This window comes from Oxyura jamaicensis, chromosome 1, assembly GCF_011077185.1.
Source record: "Oxyura jamaicensis isolate SHBP4307 breed ruddy duck chromosome 1, BPBGC_Ojam_1.0, whole genome shotgun sequence".
NCBI lineage: Eukaryota > Metazoa > Chordata > Aves > Anseriformes > Anatidae > Oxyura > Oxyura jamaicensis.
The window spans coordinates 23,515,884-23,532,435 of NC_048893.1; the positions used below are offsets into that span (position 1 = coordinate 23,515,884).

General features: G+C 35.5%; 1 protein-coding gene across 22 annotated transcripts in view; it reads left to right on the forward strand.

Moving 5' to 3' along the window:
• CADPS2 (calcium dependent secretion activator 2) overlaps nt 1-16,552 on the forward strand; it is a 315,235-nt gene that overhangs the window by 192,799 nt on the left and 105,884 nt on the right. For 14 of the 22 annotated variants that reach the window (XM_035331849.1, XM_035331889.1, XM_035331938.1 and 11 more), the window contains exons 9-13: nt 395-461; nt 6,920-7,028; nt 8,153-8,356; nt 12,100-12,108; nt 14,602-14,738. In XM_035331849.1, the coding sequence (XP_035187740.1) occupies nt 395-461; nt 6,920-7,028; nt 8,153-8,356; nt 12,100-12,108; nt 14,602-14,738 (526 nt within the window). The remainder of the gene's footprint in view (nt 1-394; nt 462-6,919; nt 7,029-8,152; nt 8,357-12,099; nt 12,109-14,601; nt 14,739-16,552) is intronic. The other 8 variants (XM_035331857.1, XM_035331897.1, XM_035331913.1 and 5 more) reach the window with 1 other exon arrangement.

The window sequence follows — 16,552 nt, forward strand, 5'->3', positions numbered from 1 at the left end:
GGGGGAAGGTTGAGAAGTTTAACATTTCTAACATTCAATGTTTTGGTGTAATCAAAAGTGTTTAACTTTAAGCTATTTATTTCAGAGGCAATTTGTAAAATGTAAATTATGAGCAGATTGGTCTTAAACATGAGATCATTAGTTTCTGCCTTTTTTTTTTTTTTTTTAATTAAAATGCCTAGTTTTGAACAAAAAGGAATATCTGTGAATTTTCTGTGGTCTGAGTAAACAGAAGAAAAAATCACTTCTTAGATGTGACAACACTGAAAAATACTATGTACAGCAAGTGAATACACTCATATGTATTACAGGCTCCTAATATCACGCTTTTTATTAATGGAAAAACAAACAAACAAACAAACAAAAAACATTCCTTTTATTATTTCCTTTTCAGATATTTGTACGCTCTAGGACAGAAGGTTTGGAAACGGTGGAAAAAGCGCTACTTTGTTCTTGTTCAGGTTAGTAGACTACCAGGAAATCTCATTGAAAAGTAATCTTTGACTATTTGTTCTCAGGTACAGTATCTGGAACCATTTATAAATCACCATCTTCAGGCCATATATGCAGCACTATTCCAAGGTTTTTACATTGTAGACACTTACCAGGATATATATATATATTTAATTTACATATATATATGTAGTAAACAGAAATGTCACTGAATTTTCCATATATAAATCAGTCCAAACCCAGAGCACTGTTTCAATGGAAACCTAGAAATTTCTGAATAGTGTTGTGAGCTTGAAACATTTCACTGACAGCTTTCTAGCAGTACTCAATTTAAAATAGTTCTATTTTTAAAGTGGTTTGTACTTATTGTTTCATTTATTCTGTCTCAACACATTTTTCCTGCCTTTAATATTAAATAATAGCAAAGATTAGTTACTACTAAGCACTTTTTCTTTTTCTTTTCTTTTCTTTTTTTTTTGAATAAGGCTGTTTTTGTTCTTTCTTGCACTATTAAATTGGGTAAAATCTAATTACACAGTGGTTATAGAAAATCTAGTGCAGCAATTGTTCTTAACCACAAAAATGTGCTAGGCTGATAATTCATAACCTTTTGTCCAGACCTAGTGCTGTATTTTCACATGCTGATGAATGGCAACATTAACATGAGGCTATTACAACAGCAATAAAAAAGTAAATGTTACTTGTGTTGTCAAAACTGGGAAATGAACAATTTCTGTGATTCTTTGGAAAAATCAATATTTTCTGTTTGTGCTTGTCTTCACCTAACCGTTACAAATTTGACGTTCTTTTGAGTTAGTTCATAGAACAATGTTCCTCTGTGTCCTTTGTTTTGTTGATAGAAGAGAGTTAAAATGTGAGTCTCCGTCAACGTTATATGAAGACTGAAGCCTGTTTACAAGAGTTTAAGAATGAAGGCTTCTAAACTGCCTTACAGAAAGCCTGACTCCTTTCTCTACTATTCTGTTAGTCATATTCACCTGGTCTCTTTCCTACTCCTAAATTATGAAAATTATAACAAACAACAACTGAACAAGATCTTAGTAAACCTAAAAGCTGAGAGTATTTGCATGTTATTCTTGCTAAGCTTGTTGTCAATACAGTGTTCTCTCTGGCTTCAGTGGGAATTGGCTTGGATGTTGATAATTAGCAAGTAATGATTATAAAGTTGAACAGGACTTCAGGTTGAAGTCATCTGGAAAGGCTAAGGAAATCATTTTGGTTCAGATTTTACCAAGGTATTCTGAGAATAGGTCACGTCTTCTTGTGACTTAGTTACTAAGACTTGCAAAGGTTGAGAAGAAGGTTGAGATAGGATAGCTGTTAAGGTGTGGATGTGATGGCAAAATAGTTACAAGAGAAAAAGAAAGACTAGAATGCTTACTTGTCCTTTACACTCTTCTTTCACACTCCTCCTCCTTTACATACTCCCTTTTATAAAAAGAAAGACCTTTTTCTCCTCCTCCAAACCACAGCTGCCACCTGTGTTTTAAAGTGCACACCTAAGAGACTCATGGTCTTGGTGTGTGATATGGAGCTACCTGCAAGAACAGCCAAGTGAATTTTAGTTATCTTCTGCTTCCTATGCTGAAATTGAAATACTGGAAGAGAATGTTACGGGAATTCCAGCTGTGATGGGATTTAGACATCTATTTCATCTTAAAGCAGCTACCAACTCAATAAAGCTGTATCAAAAGTACTGTGGTAAATCAATATTTACTGTCCAGACAGCTCTGGCTCATTTATATAGTCTACACGATACACACACTGACAATAAGTTGAAGTCAATATGTGTGAAATAAGCATTCAGTAATGAATATCAGTCTTTTGTATTGATATATCATTGACATATTGATGATTCTTCCTCTGTAGATTTTAGCTTTTAGCTTATGTTGGTAAAATATTAAGGCCATGAAATTCAGTTGTAAGACAGAAACTATCAGTATGATACACAAAGGCTTTGAAAATTTAACTCAGGTGTGAAATTCGATGAATAAAGTTGATTTTTCAGGAGAGTGATGTGAGTATTGTGCATCTTTGTTATTGCTACATGTATTGGAAGTTATTAGTGGTGTGTGAAAGAACAGCTCAATGTTATAGGAAGGTTACAAAGTCTAGAAATTTTAACCTCTTCATTATATTTGCTTTTCTTCCCTTTACAATCCAGTCACTTCTCTAAAAGGTTGTTCATTTCAAACTAGCAAGTGACAAGGATATTGCATGTTAGGTAAGAAGCCTCAGCTGGACATGCTGTGTTTTACTTTGTCATCTGATCATAACCTTCCTTCAGTGATCTAAATACAGATTCTCTTCTGTAACTTTAATTTCATTTGTTCTAATGTTTGAAAAGTCAGTCATTTTCTTAACAGATTTTTTTTTTTTCTAAATACCCCAGCTATGCAAGCTAGTTCTTGCAGCTGAACTGTCCATTAATGTCCTGGTGCAGGGACCACAGTCAGCTTCCAGGTTTTCAGTAAGAGGTCCTCCTGGTGCGCTGAACAGGGACTTTCTGCCCCATGGGAACATCCCCTAGCATCACTGTTCAGAAATCATTCCCAGATTGCTGCCTGTATATATCTGTCATGCACACACAGGTTTGTTGTCAGTTTTCCATTTTGTTATAAAGTAGGTAAAACATCTCAAAGTCAGGTGTTTGGATCCCTGGAAAATTATGAAATGCGGTTGTAGGAAGGAGATTTCCTTTCCTCCTGTCAAGCATTACTATAAGAAGATGACTTGATTATGTTTTTGTTTGAAAATGTGTTCTACATAATCCTGTTTTTTGTACCTGTTATCCCATGGTGTACTGCTACTTAACAAGTCATTCTGTTAAAAGAATATATTTGAAATATGTTTGTAGAAGTAAAATCAACAGCATTATAATCTCTGTGATAATGGTAAGATTAAAAATGAACAAAGACACATAGCCTAGATTTTCCACAAACCAATCCTCAAAAACATGCAAAAAAAAATCTTTAAAAACGGGTTTCCTGTGCATTTCCACAAGTATGTGCTCACTTCCTTTTTGATGGCTCAGTTTATTTATATAATATGGTTGTACAGAGTTGTTGACAAGAAAATTTAGGTGATTTGGTTGTCTGCCAAGCTACTTCATTCAACCAAATGGAATAATTTTAAAAAGTGTTTACTGCAGTATCAGGTATCAAAAATTAAAGAAGTCAGTTCAGTTTGCAAGAAAGGGAGAGGAGGGTGCTCTCAAGAAATGCAGTGATAGCTGCAAAGGATTTAGAGGTGTGTGACTACCCAATGTTCCCTCCATGGTTGTGCATGAGGGCAGATAAGATCATAGAGAGTATAAATAGGGAAATACCAAACAGTACCAGAGGTGATATTTATGCTGAACCTAGATCTAATGGCATGGTTAAGGCTGAGCCTGTGTCAGGGCCCTGAGGGCATTAATGGCCTGAATAAATGAATGAATGAATGATGTCCCTGTGCATCCCCTGGGGCCTCTCCCACCCTGCCCACAGCCCAGGGTGCCATTTCAGCATTCCCAGCCCCAATAACACCATAGTGGGGCAGGTCTCCAGCTCCCCACAACTCTCCCCTGCTCAGCCATGGGCCCTGGTGGGACGGGCCCACCCATGGGACTACAGCTTGGCCAAGTCTTGGCCCATCCCCATTCCAAGTAGGTGTCTGGTGCCCAGGGCTGCCACTGCCCCAGTGCCCTCAGCTACCCTGCTGCTGGTTGGGCCTGGAACAGTCCCTGGCCATCAGGCCCTGCCCTGAATGCAACCCTGGAAGCGACTAAAAATCTTTAAACCAACATACAGTTTTCTAAAATAAGTACCACAACTGAAAGCAAAGTTACGGGCACAATGCTCAAACAATGAGGTGAAAATCTGTAGTATATGTTATGCTGGAAGACAGGCTGGCTGATTATAGCAGTTCCTCGTAGCCTGAAAATCTAAATTTCTAAAAATGGTGAGCTAGGTTGTTTTTTGCTTTTATTTATGTTTAGCTCTCCTTGTATAAAGCAAATGTAGTAAGCTCAAGGTGGAAAGCTGACTCAGTTTTAGTTACCTGACTTTTAGCTGTACTTGTTGCTCAAATTCATATCTAGTTCACAAGATGAAATTAGAATTAGTTACTTTAAATAAAGTAGTTTATTTGCTATAATTTTGTACATATGAAATCATACACATTATAGTTTGTACATACATATAGTTTATGTACATATGAAACGTCCTGTAAAGCTACTTTAATTAATGTATTGGAATACCTATGTTAGCTTCTGTTGGCTATAGGCTTCTGCTGTGATGATGGAGATGTTAGTACTGCATTAGTTTCTTCACAAAGAGAGAGCTATAACAGCTTTTGCTTTTGCACACTCTGGCAGAGGACATTCATTCACTATATGGTCTATACACATAGAGTAGCATAATCCTGTTTTCCCAGGGATTCTTAAAATGAGTTTTACAAAAAAGTCACAATACTTTACATAGCACATTACTATCAGGGCATTATGTCAATAATAATCTCACACCTTGTGTGACTTTCCATAAATATCAAATATTTTCCACAGAGAGTCAAAAATCTTCAGTCACAGGCAATTGAAGTCACTGGATTTTGAGGTGGATTAGTGTGCAGTCACAGCAACAACTAGTATATGAATGACGCTGAAATCAGCTGTTGAAATTTTATGTCAAAAAGGATCATTCCTGAAGTTGTAGCAAAAGCTGTAGATCTAGGTGATGATTAGCTGAGCAGTCAACAACTGAGATCAATACAGTCCATTGTCTGTGAGACAAGCTTCTCGCATATCCTTGGATCCTTGCATAATTTCGCATATTTAAGAAATTATATTGTAGTTCAAAACAAGTCAGATGGCCAGACATCCTACAGACCCTGGAGATAAGAGTTTCAGAGGCCTGTGTAAATTCATTTCATAGAATCATAGAATATTCCGAGTTGGAAGGGACCCTTAAGGATCATCAAGTCCAACTCCTTGCACTGCACAGGTCTACCCAAAAGTTTAGACTATGACTTAGTGCATAGTCCAAACGTTTCTTAAATTTATACAGGCTTGGTGCAGTGACTAAAATTTCCTTAAAGTTTCCAGTGCTTGCAGATTCACAAGCTCTTTTTTCTGTCAGTATCTCAATTTTGTTTCAGTGACTGCTTTTTCTCCCTCGGCTGTTAGATTTTATCTTTATCTTTCCAATCACTTTTCTGTCAGCTCTCCTTATCACTTTCTATTCTGTCTATAGAGTCTTAAACCACATGATGGCAGATCCTTCTCTTAATGCTTTTTTCTTCCTAATTGTGCTTGATCAAAAGGAACTTCATGTTGTTCATGACTGTGAATAGAGGTACAGAAGAGGCAGAAATTGGACTATAAAGTCAAACTGAAGGTTCTGATACTTACCTTCTCTATATAGAACTGGCTAGTTTTGTGATCACCTTTCCAGCTGCATGATAAATTTTGGCAATCCTCCTGCAAACAGTATTTATATATATATATATATGTCTTTTTTTTTCCAGCTTCTTAGAATACAGGACCTTTTCTCTCACACAGAAGGCTAACCAGTATGGTTGGCACCAAATATTTTCTCTAGCTGAACCTAGTTTACTTCTGTTGTGGTTTAACACTGTCAGAAAGCTTAGTAACACGCAGGTGCTTGCTCAGTCTCCCCAGGTAGAGTAGGAAAGAGAATCAGAAAGGTAAAAGTGTGAGAACTCATGGGTTGAGGTAAAGACAGTTTAGTAGGTACAGCAAAAGCTGCATGTGTAAGCGAAGAAAACTAGGAATCCTTTTGCTGCTTCACAACTGCAGGCATGTGTTCAGCCACTTCTAGGAAGGCAGGGCTAATTGTGCCTAGCTGTTTCTTGGGAAGACAAACGCCATCACTCCGAACATCCCCACTTCTTCCTTCTTTAGCCCAGCTTTTATTACTGAGCACAACACCATAAGGTATGGGATATCCCTTTAGCCAGCCTGGGTCAGCTGTCCTGGCTGTGTCCCCTCCCAGCTCCTTGTGCACCCCCAGCCTCCTTGTTGGCAGGGCAACACAAGAAGCAGAGAGGTCCTTGGCTCTGTGTAAGCCCTGCTCTGCAACAACTAAAAACAGTGTGTTATCACCACTACTTTCACCAAAAATACAAAACACAGAATCATAAAAATCTCTATGACGAAAAATAACTCTGTTCCAGCCAAAACCATGACAGCTTACTTTCAGTTTTGCAAAAATATGTTGTATTTCAGAAAACTGCAAAGAGCTTTTTTGTTCAGAGCTTTTATTTTTTTTCCTTCCTTTTGGCAGGAAGGGGAAAGAACATAGAGTTTTATACTGTAAATATTTCAGAAAAAAAAAAAAAGTGTTTTTTGTTTCTTCAGCACAACTGAGATCTAATTTAAAGCAGTGGTGTGTGTATTGTGCAACATTAGCTCTGGAACTGAGCAATTAAGAAGTTCTTTCTTATTCAGGTTAGCCAATACACATTTGCTATGTGCAGTTACAGAGAAAAGAAATCTGAGCCTCAGGAACTGATGCAACTGGAAGGATACACTGTGGATTATACAGCTCCTCATACAGGTATTTTTCATGATTTTGAAGTACAATATGTTTGTGTAAAATAGCTAATTGACTTTGTTCATTTTGATTTAGCACTGAAAACCACCAAGGCTGTTTTTTTTCAGCATCTGAAGGTTTTGCAATTATTCCTCTAAGATTTTCTAGTGTGAAGTCATGGTTTTAGAAAGAAGCTTGTTGTAAGAACAATAAACTCACACTAACGTTGCCTGAAACATTATAAAACCACATATGATACAAGGAAAAGATAATCAACTTTAGTCAGTCTTTCCTGTTTCTCTCTGGTTAATGGTGGAATCTTGTGGCAGTGTGAAGTATATTCATAAGTGATTTAGAGAAGAATGTGAATGGTGGCAGTGATTGCTAAAGATAAATTACTCAGAATAATAAAAAAAAAAAAATTGACAATAACAGAAGAATCTACACAATTTAGTAATAGGTTGGCAGAGGGTAATCGAAGTTACACATGTAGAGAAAAATGATTCTACAGTATGTAAACATTGGAGGGTTATGAATTTAAGAGACCTCAAGATATTGCAGATTGATCTTTGAAAATGTTGGCTTAATGTTTAGAATAATTGAAAAGCCAAACAATGCTCAGAAGATATTTGGAAAGCTAAGGCAATGGTATGTCACAAAAAATCCCTGGTTGCAGCCACATGGAATGTTGTGTGCTGCTCTGGTTGTTCACTCATACAGTAAAGTGCTCAAGTGAGGAAAGGTACCAAGGAAAAAGCAATAAGATTGATAAGAGGTATGGAGTTGCTTCTGTTTAAGAAGAGATAAAGTAGCATCCAGCAAAGAAAATGATGCCTTGGAGGAGAATGCATTAGAGAAATACATAGTACCATGTGACATGGAGAAGACGAATAAGAAATAAATTGGAATTGAATTGGAAATGGAATAATGGAAATATTTTCTCTCTTGACTTCTATAGTTGATTCTACTTATATTACCATTTGATCCCTATATCTCTAGATATTATCCTATTTCTAGGACATAAATACCTATCAAATGATTGACCACCTCCCCCGCCCTCCTACACAGGAAAACCAATGAATTAATGTTCTTAATATTGATGGTGATTTAGAAGTAACTCAGACTTACCTTCCTGTTTCCTGCTTCAGGTCTTCAGGGTGGTCGAATGTTTTTCAATGCTGTTAAAGAAGGCGATACTGTCATATTTGCCAGTGATGATGAACAGGATAGAATACTCTGGGTTCAAGCGATGTACAGAGCCACGGGTCAATCTTATAAGCCTATTCCTGCAAGTCAAGCTCAGAAGATGAATCCTAAAGGAGGAAATGTCAACACTGATGTATCCCCGCTTTGTAAGTCTCTTTCTTTTTCTTTTGTGGCTTTGGTTTTGGTTTTAGTTGGTAAAATATGTTGTGGCTTCCTCAGTGAAGTTCAATTAAGCAGAACTCATTCACTGGGGAAATTTGCCAAGCAATTTGTTGTTATCCAGAAGCTCTTTAACTCAGATTATTATTACCAGCCAGGGAAATCCTGACTTGGAGGTCATTATTTTTATTATAAGCCATGAATATGCGACAATTAGCTTCATCTTCATTACAGTTGACCCACATATTACTATGGAGATGGTGTTTGGTGTACATTTTATTTTTCACTAGTCTGCCAGTATAATGTTGAATAGAAAAGCATCAATTTATTCTCAGGATTTTATAGATTTAGGTCCACTTTATCACACATTTTATATATTAGCTAAGTAAAAATTGAAATGCAGACAGTACATTGTGAGTTGAAATGTACTAGATGGGCCACTAGATTTTTGTACCCTTCAATGTAATACTACAGTGGATATAAAAAAATAAACATAAATAAATAAATAAATAAAAATCCAATTTAAATTTTCCTTGTCATTCTTTGAGGAAAATAATTGTTTCAAAGAAAATCAAGGTAGGTAGCATATATTAACAGTTGAAATTTTCATATAATCTATTTGAAAGTATTCTGTCTTGTAGATATCTGCACATAGAGAGCATATGATTGTATTGTTTCAGGGGCTGAGGGGAGCAACATTTCTAACCTAGCTAACTAATACAGTCCAAGGATTTTTTAATAGCTATAAAATGTTTTCAACATCATATGGCAGTATACTGTAATCCTTCCCCTGTGTCATCTATCTGTATATGTAGAGTGGAAGAAGAGAGACTGTTTTAGACTCAGTTTGGTTTATAATTTGAAATCCGTGGCAAATTGAGTCAAAATCATTGTCCTCTGTCAGTCCTACTATCTATCACTCAGTTTCACATCCTTCTGTTCACATCGTAATCTTTTATCATTATACTACTAGATGACAGTAAAACGTGCTGGTTACACTGAGCAATAGGTACCCAAAATCCTGATTGGGTTGTAAAGAAAACTTAATAAAACGTGTTTTATCTCACAAAAACACTGACATCTGTTGAATTTTTAATCTGAACCAATTTCAAAGAGTGATCTAACTACGCACCAGAAGGGTGTGTTAAGGTATTTTGCATACTGTAAGCAACACTGCAAAAGCAGAGGTGAGGCAACACAAAGCCAAACATCTCTCTGGTCCTGTGGCACCATGAATTCAGAGATGGTCTCTTTGTGAAAATATCTACAGAGAAGAAGGAAAAGAAGTCCTTTTAAAGTTTTTTAAAGCCCACATGCAGAATATAAAATCCAATTTGTTAAGTAGCAAAGTGAGTCAAATCCATAGCCATACATTGATATCATAAGACATCAATCCAATGATGGCAAAGTTGAAGACATTTTCAAATGAAACATCTAGCTGACCAAAACTGGATTGCAAAGGGAGCTTGTGCAGACAATTAAATCGTCCATGTAGAGCAGTCAGTGTTACGTAATCAAGAAGATAGTGCAGGCAATTTGCCAAATGAGGAAATGCTTTAGGATTAGTCATGGAAATATAGCATTGACATTTTCAGTCTATTTGGATAGTCCAATGACAAGCGCCATAAAAAGTCTCTAGCTATCATGGTTTAGTGGTATGGAAGTAAATGAGACCCAAAATGATGAATTTTATATTTCTTTTATATTTAATTTTTATCACTCTGAATCTTTGAACTTTTTGTTGTTGTTGTTTTTCTGGGAGAACCAGATTATGACTAGTATTAAGGTGCTGGTGGTGTAATACTAACATGCAAGAAATGCTGCTGTTTGACCTTATGATACCATTGCTCAGATCTTGAATGCTTGGTGATGTTATTGTAAGGCAATTATTTTAAAAGAGTTCTGAAGTGTTTGTGCGTGTGTGTTTGATTTACTTGATCTTTTAAAAACAAACAGAAATAAAAGCTATCTTCTCATTTTACATAGTTTTCTCAGCAGGCCTGGCATCTTTATATCCACCATACACTTTGCCACCTGTAAGAGTGGAATAACTCCTCTCTCCCTGCATGTTCCTCCATTCCCCTTCCTGTCCTTGTCCTGCTTGCCTCCAGCTACGCTCCTTTTAGGAAGGAGAGGTTAACGCCAGCCTACACCACCCACTCCTTAGGCAGTCAGTAAGTCGCCTTTATCCTCTCCCCTGTGCTACTCAAAAACATACGGAAACTATCTCATATCCTTCTCAAATCTGTCCTTCAGCAGAGCAGTAGCAGTCCATCAGTGTGCTATCCCCAGCTCAAGCCTTACTGGCCAGTCTGTTTTCTTATATTCTTCCACTTTCCACTGTCTGATATCTAAATTATGAGGTTCTAGGGGCGTGGATTGTCTCTTTGGCCTGTGTTTGTGCTGACATGTAGCACTTTGGAGTCCCGGTCAATGATCTGGATTTGAAATGTTCCCAATGTAAGCTGCCACTGTATGTGTAGTAGCATTTGAAGGAATGTAATGCATGTCTTGCCCCTGTCTTTTTCAAAGAGTATGTGCACCTTCATTTTCATCCAACCAGTTCCAGCTTCTTCTGTAACCAAGTCATAGGGCTTACCCTCCCAGTCTCTAAATCTTTTTATTCCCTACAATACTAGATGTCTTTCTTTATCTGCCTTCCTGTCTGCCTGAGTTAGTTCAAATTGCTTCCACAGTGCTAAGACTCAACAGGGATGTCACTGGGAGCCACAAAAGGGAGGACATCAACCACTTTACAGGGCCAGATTCTGCAGTTCACCCTAGCAGCATTGTAGCCTAGTAAATGCTACAGAAAACATGTTTGCTTCTGGGCTGGAACAGGGCAGAGTTGGTGCCTACTGATTTGATTACCACTAGGAACCAGAATGTGCTTTAAGCCTGGAGTTCTTGCTAGTCCCAATTCACTCAACTCTACTGAGTCCCTGAGGATGTGATGATTTTTGTAGCATTTGTAGCTGGGCTAAAATTGGAATTTTCTTGTGAAGCTTGCCAAAGGGGTATTCGGTGTGCTGTTCTGCTAAGATGAATATGCTTGCCTAAAGAACACCCAAAGGGTTTACTAAAACTTATGCAATAGCTTTCGTAAGTTTTTACCATGGTTTCAAAGTACATATTTGATCAAAAATACACCTTGAGCTAAGAAAATGGACAGTGTTTTGGCTAACAGTTTCCAAACACTGAAATAAATGCATGGCTTGAAATAGACCACGTAACATGGAAGTATCAGCCAGAAGCATGAGTTTGAGTTAGAGGCCACTGCAAGCAGAACAACACATTTCTTTAAGAAGGGCAGAAAATTAATTGTGAAAAAAAAAAAAAATCACAAGTATTATAGCCCCAGCGTTCTTCCCAATTCCCCTTCCCGATATTTCCCAAGGTTGAGAGAATGCTGAGAAGAAAATGGAATTGTATTTCTTTCTTAACTGTATATCACAATATAGCACTCTTTTATGTCTTTTGCATTTGGTTGTAGCCTGAACAGGACATACAAAACTCATTTGTTTAGGTATTTGAAAAATATAATAATTCTAACCATTTTCAAATCACATTCATATAACATTTATTATTTCCTCATAATCTTTAAGTTCTTATATTTTTAATCCATTTTATTTCAAAAAGATTTATGCATTCTCTCGTACGTATATCATTATAATAAAATAAGATGTATTACATCAGATTTATTTTTCCATTATTTCTTGCTTGCCTACAGCAAGTAAAGGTAAATTTTTAATTGCTTTTTCTGTTGTTAGACTACATTTGGTAAAAGATTTTATGTTACTATTTGACAGTGTTATCTGTTATGTTTGATTCACTTAAAGATGGTGGTCATTTGTAGGTCTTTCTGTAGAATTAAATATAGCAAGTATGTGCATTTTAAAATAAATGGTTTTGCTTATTTTGCACAAATTATCTAACATAAAATCCTGCTTTCAGAAGCTGTGTTGTATTTAATAGGTTGCCGTACACATTCAGATTATCTAGATGACTCTATCAGAACATCAAATCCATGTTTCATTTGCAACATGCAGTCTCCCGATTTCAAAAGACTTAATTTATTTTCAGTATTTACAGAGATATTTTTATATGTGTAGTAAAACAGAGAAAAAAAATTAACCCAATTAAATTAAGAAAGATTTAGCTGTGTTTAATTTGTACAGACCACTGCCAGAAGTAAATATTAATTATTTTTCTTTTGTATGACCTGCCTTACTTTAAAGAAGTTAATAAATCAGATACCCATGTAAGACATACAAGACATACAGAAAACAGTCACATATTAGATTGGGTTTGGAAAACTTTTAGGTATGTGTGTCATTTTGGAAACTGAAGATGTTTTCACATTGTAGTTTAGTACTTTCAGTAGTGTAAGTAGTTTTGTTGATATTGGTTTATCTTTGAATTCATGTGTTTAAATATATTTAAATTGTACTAATTAAGAGAAAACATTTCATGTAGCTTTGTCAAAAATATAAGCTAAGCCTGTCATTAATGATAGGCTATTCTAATGCTTATGGAAATATTGTTAATCTGTGTAATCACATATGCTACTGATCCTTTAGTCATTAAAAATACATGCTGCTGTTTCACTGGGATGATAGTCTCATACCTTACACCATCGATGTATTGTCGTACTGTTTATTTGCTACATCCACCTTGATGAAATCTGTCACATGGATGTGACTCTTGCTTTGACAATGCAAAGCCAAGTGATATGAATTAGTTTCTGCATCTTTCCAAGACGTGATGCTGCAGATCCTTCAGCTTGAATTAAATAATTCTCCCATCCACAAATACATGTGAAAGTTGGACTTGACATGGATCAATATGATCTGGGGCTAAATTTCTAAATGTGACTGATTATGTTAGCATCATGCCCACAGATCAATATTGAGTTTTATTATGAACCTGACTCTATAATTGGGTTTAATCAATAAACTTTTGTCTCCTTTTCTTTAGAAATTTTAGTTTTGTACTATGCAGGTTTTCAAAACTGCATTTAGGATACACTTAGATCTGTACTTTTCTAGTAACGCATATAAAAAGGCCTAGGTTTGAATTTAAAGGAACAAAGAGCCAAGACCCTATTGAAAGGGGAAGTCAATTTTTAAGTTGATAAGACTGTTCACCCCAATACAGTCTATAGAATCCAAGACAGCTAATGTGCTAATACATAACTAGTCCTTTTGGGCACTGTAAGGCTTTTTCTGTCCATACTTGATAGATAATTCACATTGAGGATTTTGACAAAACATAGCATTAATGAAAGCAATCACTAGAGCTTCTCTTTTGATAAACCCGCGGGGTTTAAAGGCGTTGAAAGACGCAATCTGTGAAGAACAATAAATTTGGGCCTTTGATTGAAGTGCCATTTGGGATGGTATGTTTTCTCGATGTATTTACACAAAAATGTTGCTCCCTTTTTGACTACTCTTTGCTTGAAGGTTGAAGGAGCTTTTTGCCATTACTACATTAAGGTTTGTCTCATTAAAAGCTGAGTACAAAAAGAAGGCTGGAAATGACCTAGCTCAAGCCAGTGTGTTCATTTCTGCTCCAGTTTGCCATTTGAGAAGTAGGCTTCAAGCCATGATGAATATTTCTAGGAGTGGTACTTTGATCTGCAGTAAATATGCTCTTTCTTGTCTATAGAAATAAATGCATAAACCTTTTCTTTTTCTATTTTTTTTTTTCCAGTGGAGTGAAGAATATTTATTTGGCTATTTTAGTAAAACTAGAGTCAGAAAAAATAAATAAATAAATAAATAAATAATTACAGAACACTTTTTTTTCTGTACTTGTAAATTGTTTTGTGAATTGTAACATTTGAAGTGTTTGGAGACCATGTTTGCAGAATTATTTTCATGTCCTATGTTGTATTTTCAGGTAGCCTTTCTAAATTGTTTTGTTTCATCTGTCAGTGGGTATCAACTTTTTTTTTCTGTTATGTTCCATAGATTTTTATGATCATAGAAAAATAATTCAATAATGCTATTTGTCAGATTAAAAAAAAAAAAAAAGATTCTATATGTCACTTGCAAGCACATACTTATGTAACTAAGAATTGTACTTATGTAACTAAGAATTGTAATTTCTTTGCATTTTTTTCAAGGGACTCTATGTATTGAGAATTATACACCATGTTACATTCATATTTGCGAATCTGCACAGACACTCACATGTATTGCTCTGCACATTTTCTCCTTTGTATGAACAGATACAGACCGTGGTCAGAAACATGGCATGGAGGAGTTTATTTCTGCTAATCCCTGCAAATTTGACCATGCTTCCCTCTTTAGACTGCTTCAGAGGCAGACCTTGGATCACAGATTGAATGACTCCTATTCTTGTTTGGTGAGTATAGACTAGAAGATAGCTATAAAGAAGTGAGAAATAGTTGTTACAAAGTAGTCCTTTCTTCCTCTTTCATTCAATACCTGTGGTTGTAGTTGGAATAAAGGGCCCAATCGATTGCTTTCAAATTTGAAAATTATACACTTGCAAACTGCTGCTGTGCCACTCAATAGAAAGCAAAGAGACCCAAACTGTCTCTGATTTTATCAGTTGAAATTTGTCATGTCTTCTATGGAGTTCTGAATAAAAGCAGAAAGTTTTAATAATGGTAAAAGCCCCTGGGGTAGGATTTACTGACACCTGTACAGGCATTTCAAGGTACAAATGCAGTTACCTCATGTCAGACATTTTCACCTATCTTGTAATTCTTCATTCTGATGGGGTATGAAGAAGAAAAAATACCAAAAGAGAGGAAGCAGGACCACAGGCGGTATAAATATATGGATGTATTGTATTACCTGAATTGCAAGAAACAAATGGGAGTGTAATTATTAAACAAAAACAAGTAAAGGGGGATCTCTATATCAAAGACAGCTGTAAGAGAGAAGATACTAGCATAACATGCTTCTGTATTTGTAGCTGCAGTTTCCCTTTACTTTGAAACATTTTCTATTCTATGCTTTATGGGGTTAGAAGTTGAGGATGGGGATGTTTCTGGTTTAATTTTTAGTAGGGAAAGCCAGCAGCAATATTGTGGAAGTCCATCAGGTTACACACACTTGTTAAACATCTTTGTGTGGATCATACCTCATAATTTCCCAAGGCTTTATTTTTCACCTGATACTGTCTGAAATTGTGATCTCTTACTAAGGATCTAAAATGTCTCATAGCATTCATTTAAATTTTTTTTTTTTTTTTTTACTTTACCATCCCAACAGCAACAAAATAGGATAATTTTTTTTTCACTACTTTTTTCCATTGGTTTGACTGGTCATGAAATACAAAAATAATGATGGTTTTTTTTAGGATTGTTTGCAAGTGTAAAAAGAAGAAGGAAAAAAAAAAAAAAAAAAAAAAAAGATTATTTGATGACAGTTGCTTCCTTTTTAAAATACTGCAAGTATGTATAGAAAAAGTTAAAGGACTCATTTTCTGTCTCTGGGTTGCACACTGAATCAAAGAAGAGGCCTGAAGGTACATCTGTACAAAGTAATTGGCACTCAAAGAGAAAATGGTTAGCTTTCTAACAGTGCATTGGGGTCAAAATCTTTTTTTATAATAATAATATAGTAAGACACTTAATATAACCTTGAAATCAGGAACTTTTAGAAAAGGTTATATGAAATACACAGTGCTATAGCAACCATAAAGCAGATGCATTTCTTATTGTTCTTTTTTAAATTCAGCTTTTAATAAGTAGAATGGGTGATCATTTTTTGTTAAATTGCACATTTAACTATATATATATATTAAATTATAAAATTGAGACTGTCAAGGTTGCAATAGAATACATGAATATATGTGTGATTTTTTTTTCCTGAACAAGTCATTTCTTATTATTTTTAGAAGAAGTGCATTCTTTTATTTCAATAAAATATAGATTAATCACACATACAACTTATAAAAATGTTAAGAATCAGTATTAAGCTCAGTCCTATATTCAACTATTATCTGACCTAAACCTCTTTAATTTAATTTTACATCCTTCTAGGTAGAGGAGAGTTCTTTCTTTTTCTTTCTTTCTTTCTTTCTTTCTTTCTTTCTTTCTTTCTTTCTTTCTTTCTTTCTTTCTTTCTTTCTTTCTTTCTTTCTTTCTTTCTTTCTTTCTCTTTCTTTCTTTCTTTCTTTCTTTCTTTCTTTCTTTCTTTCTTTCT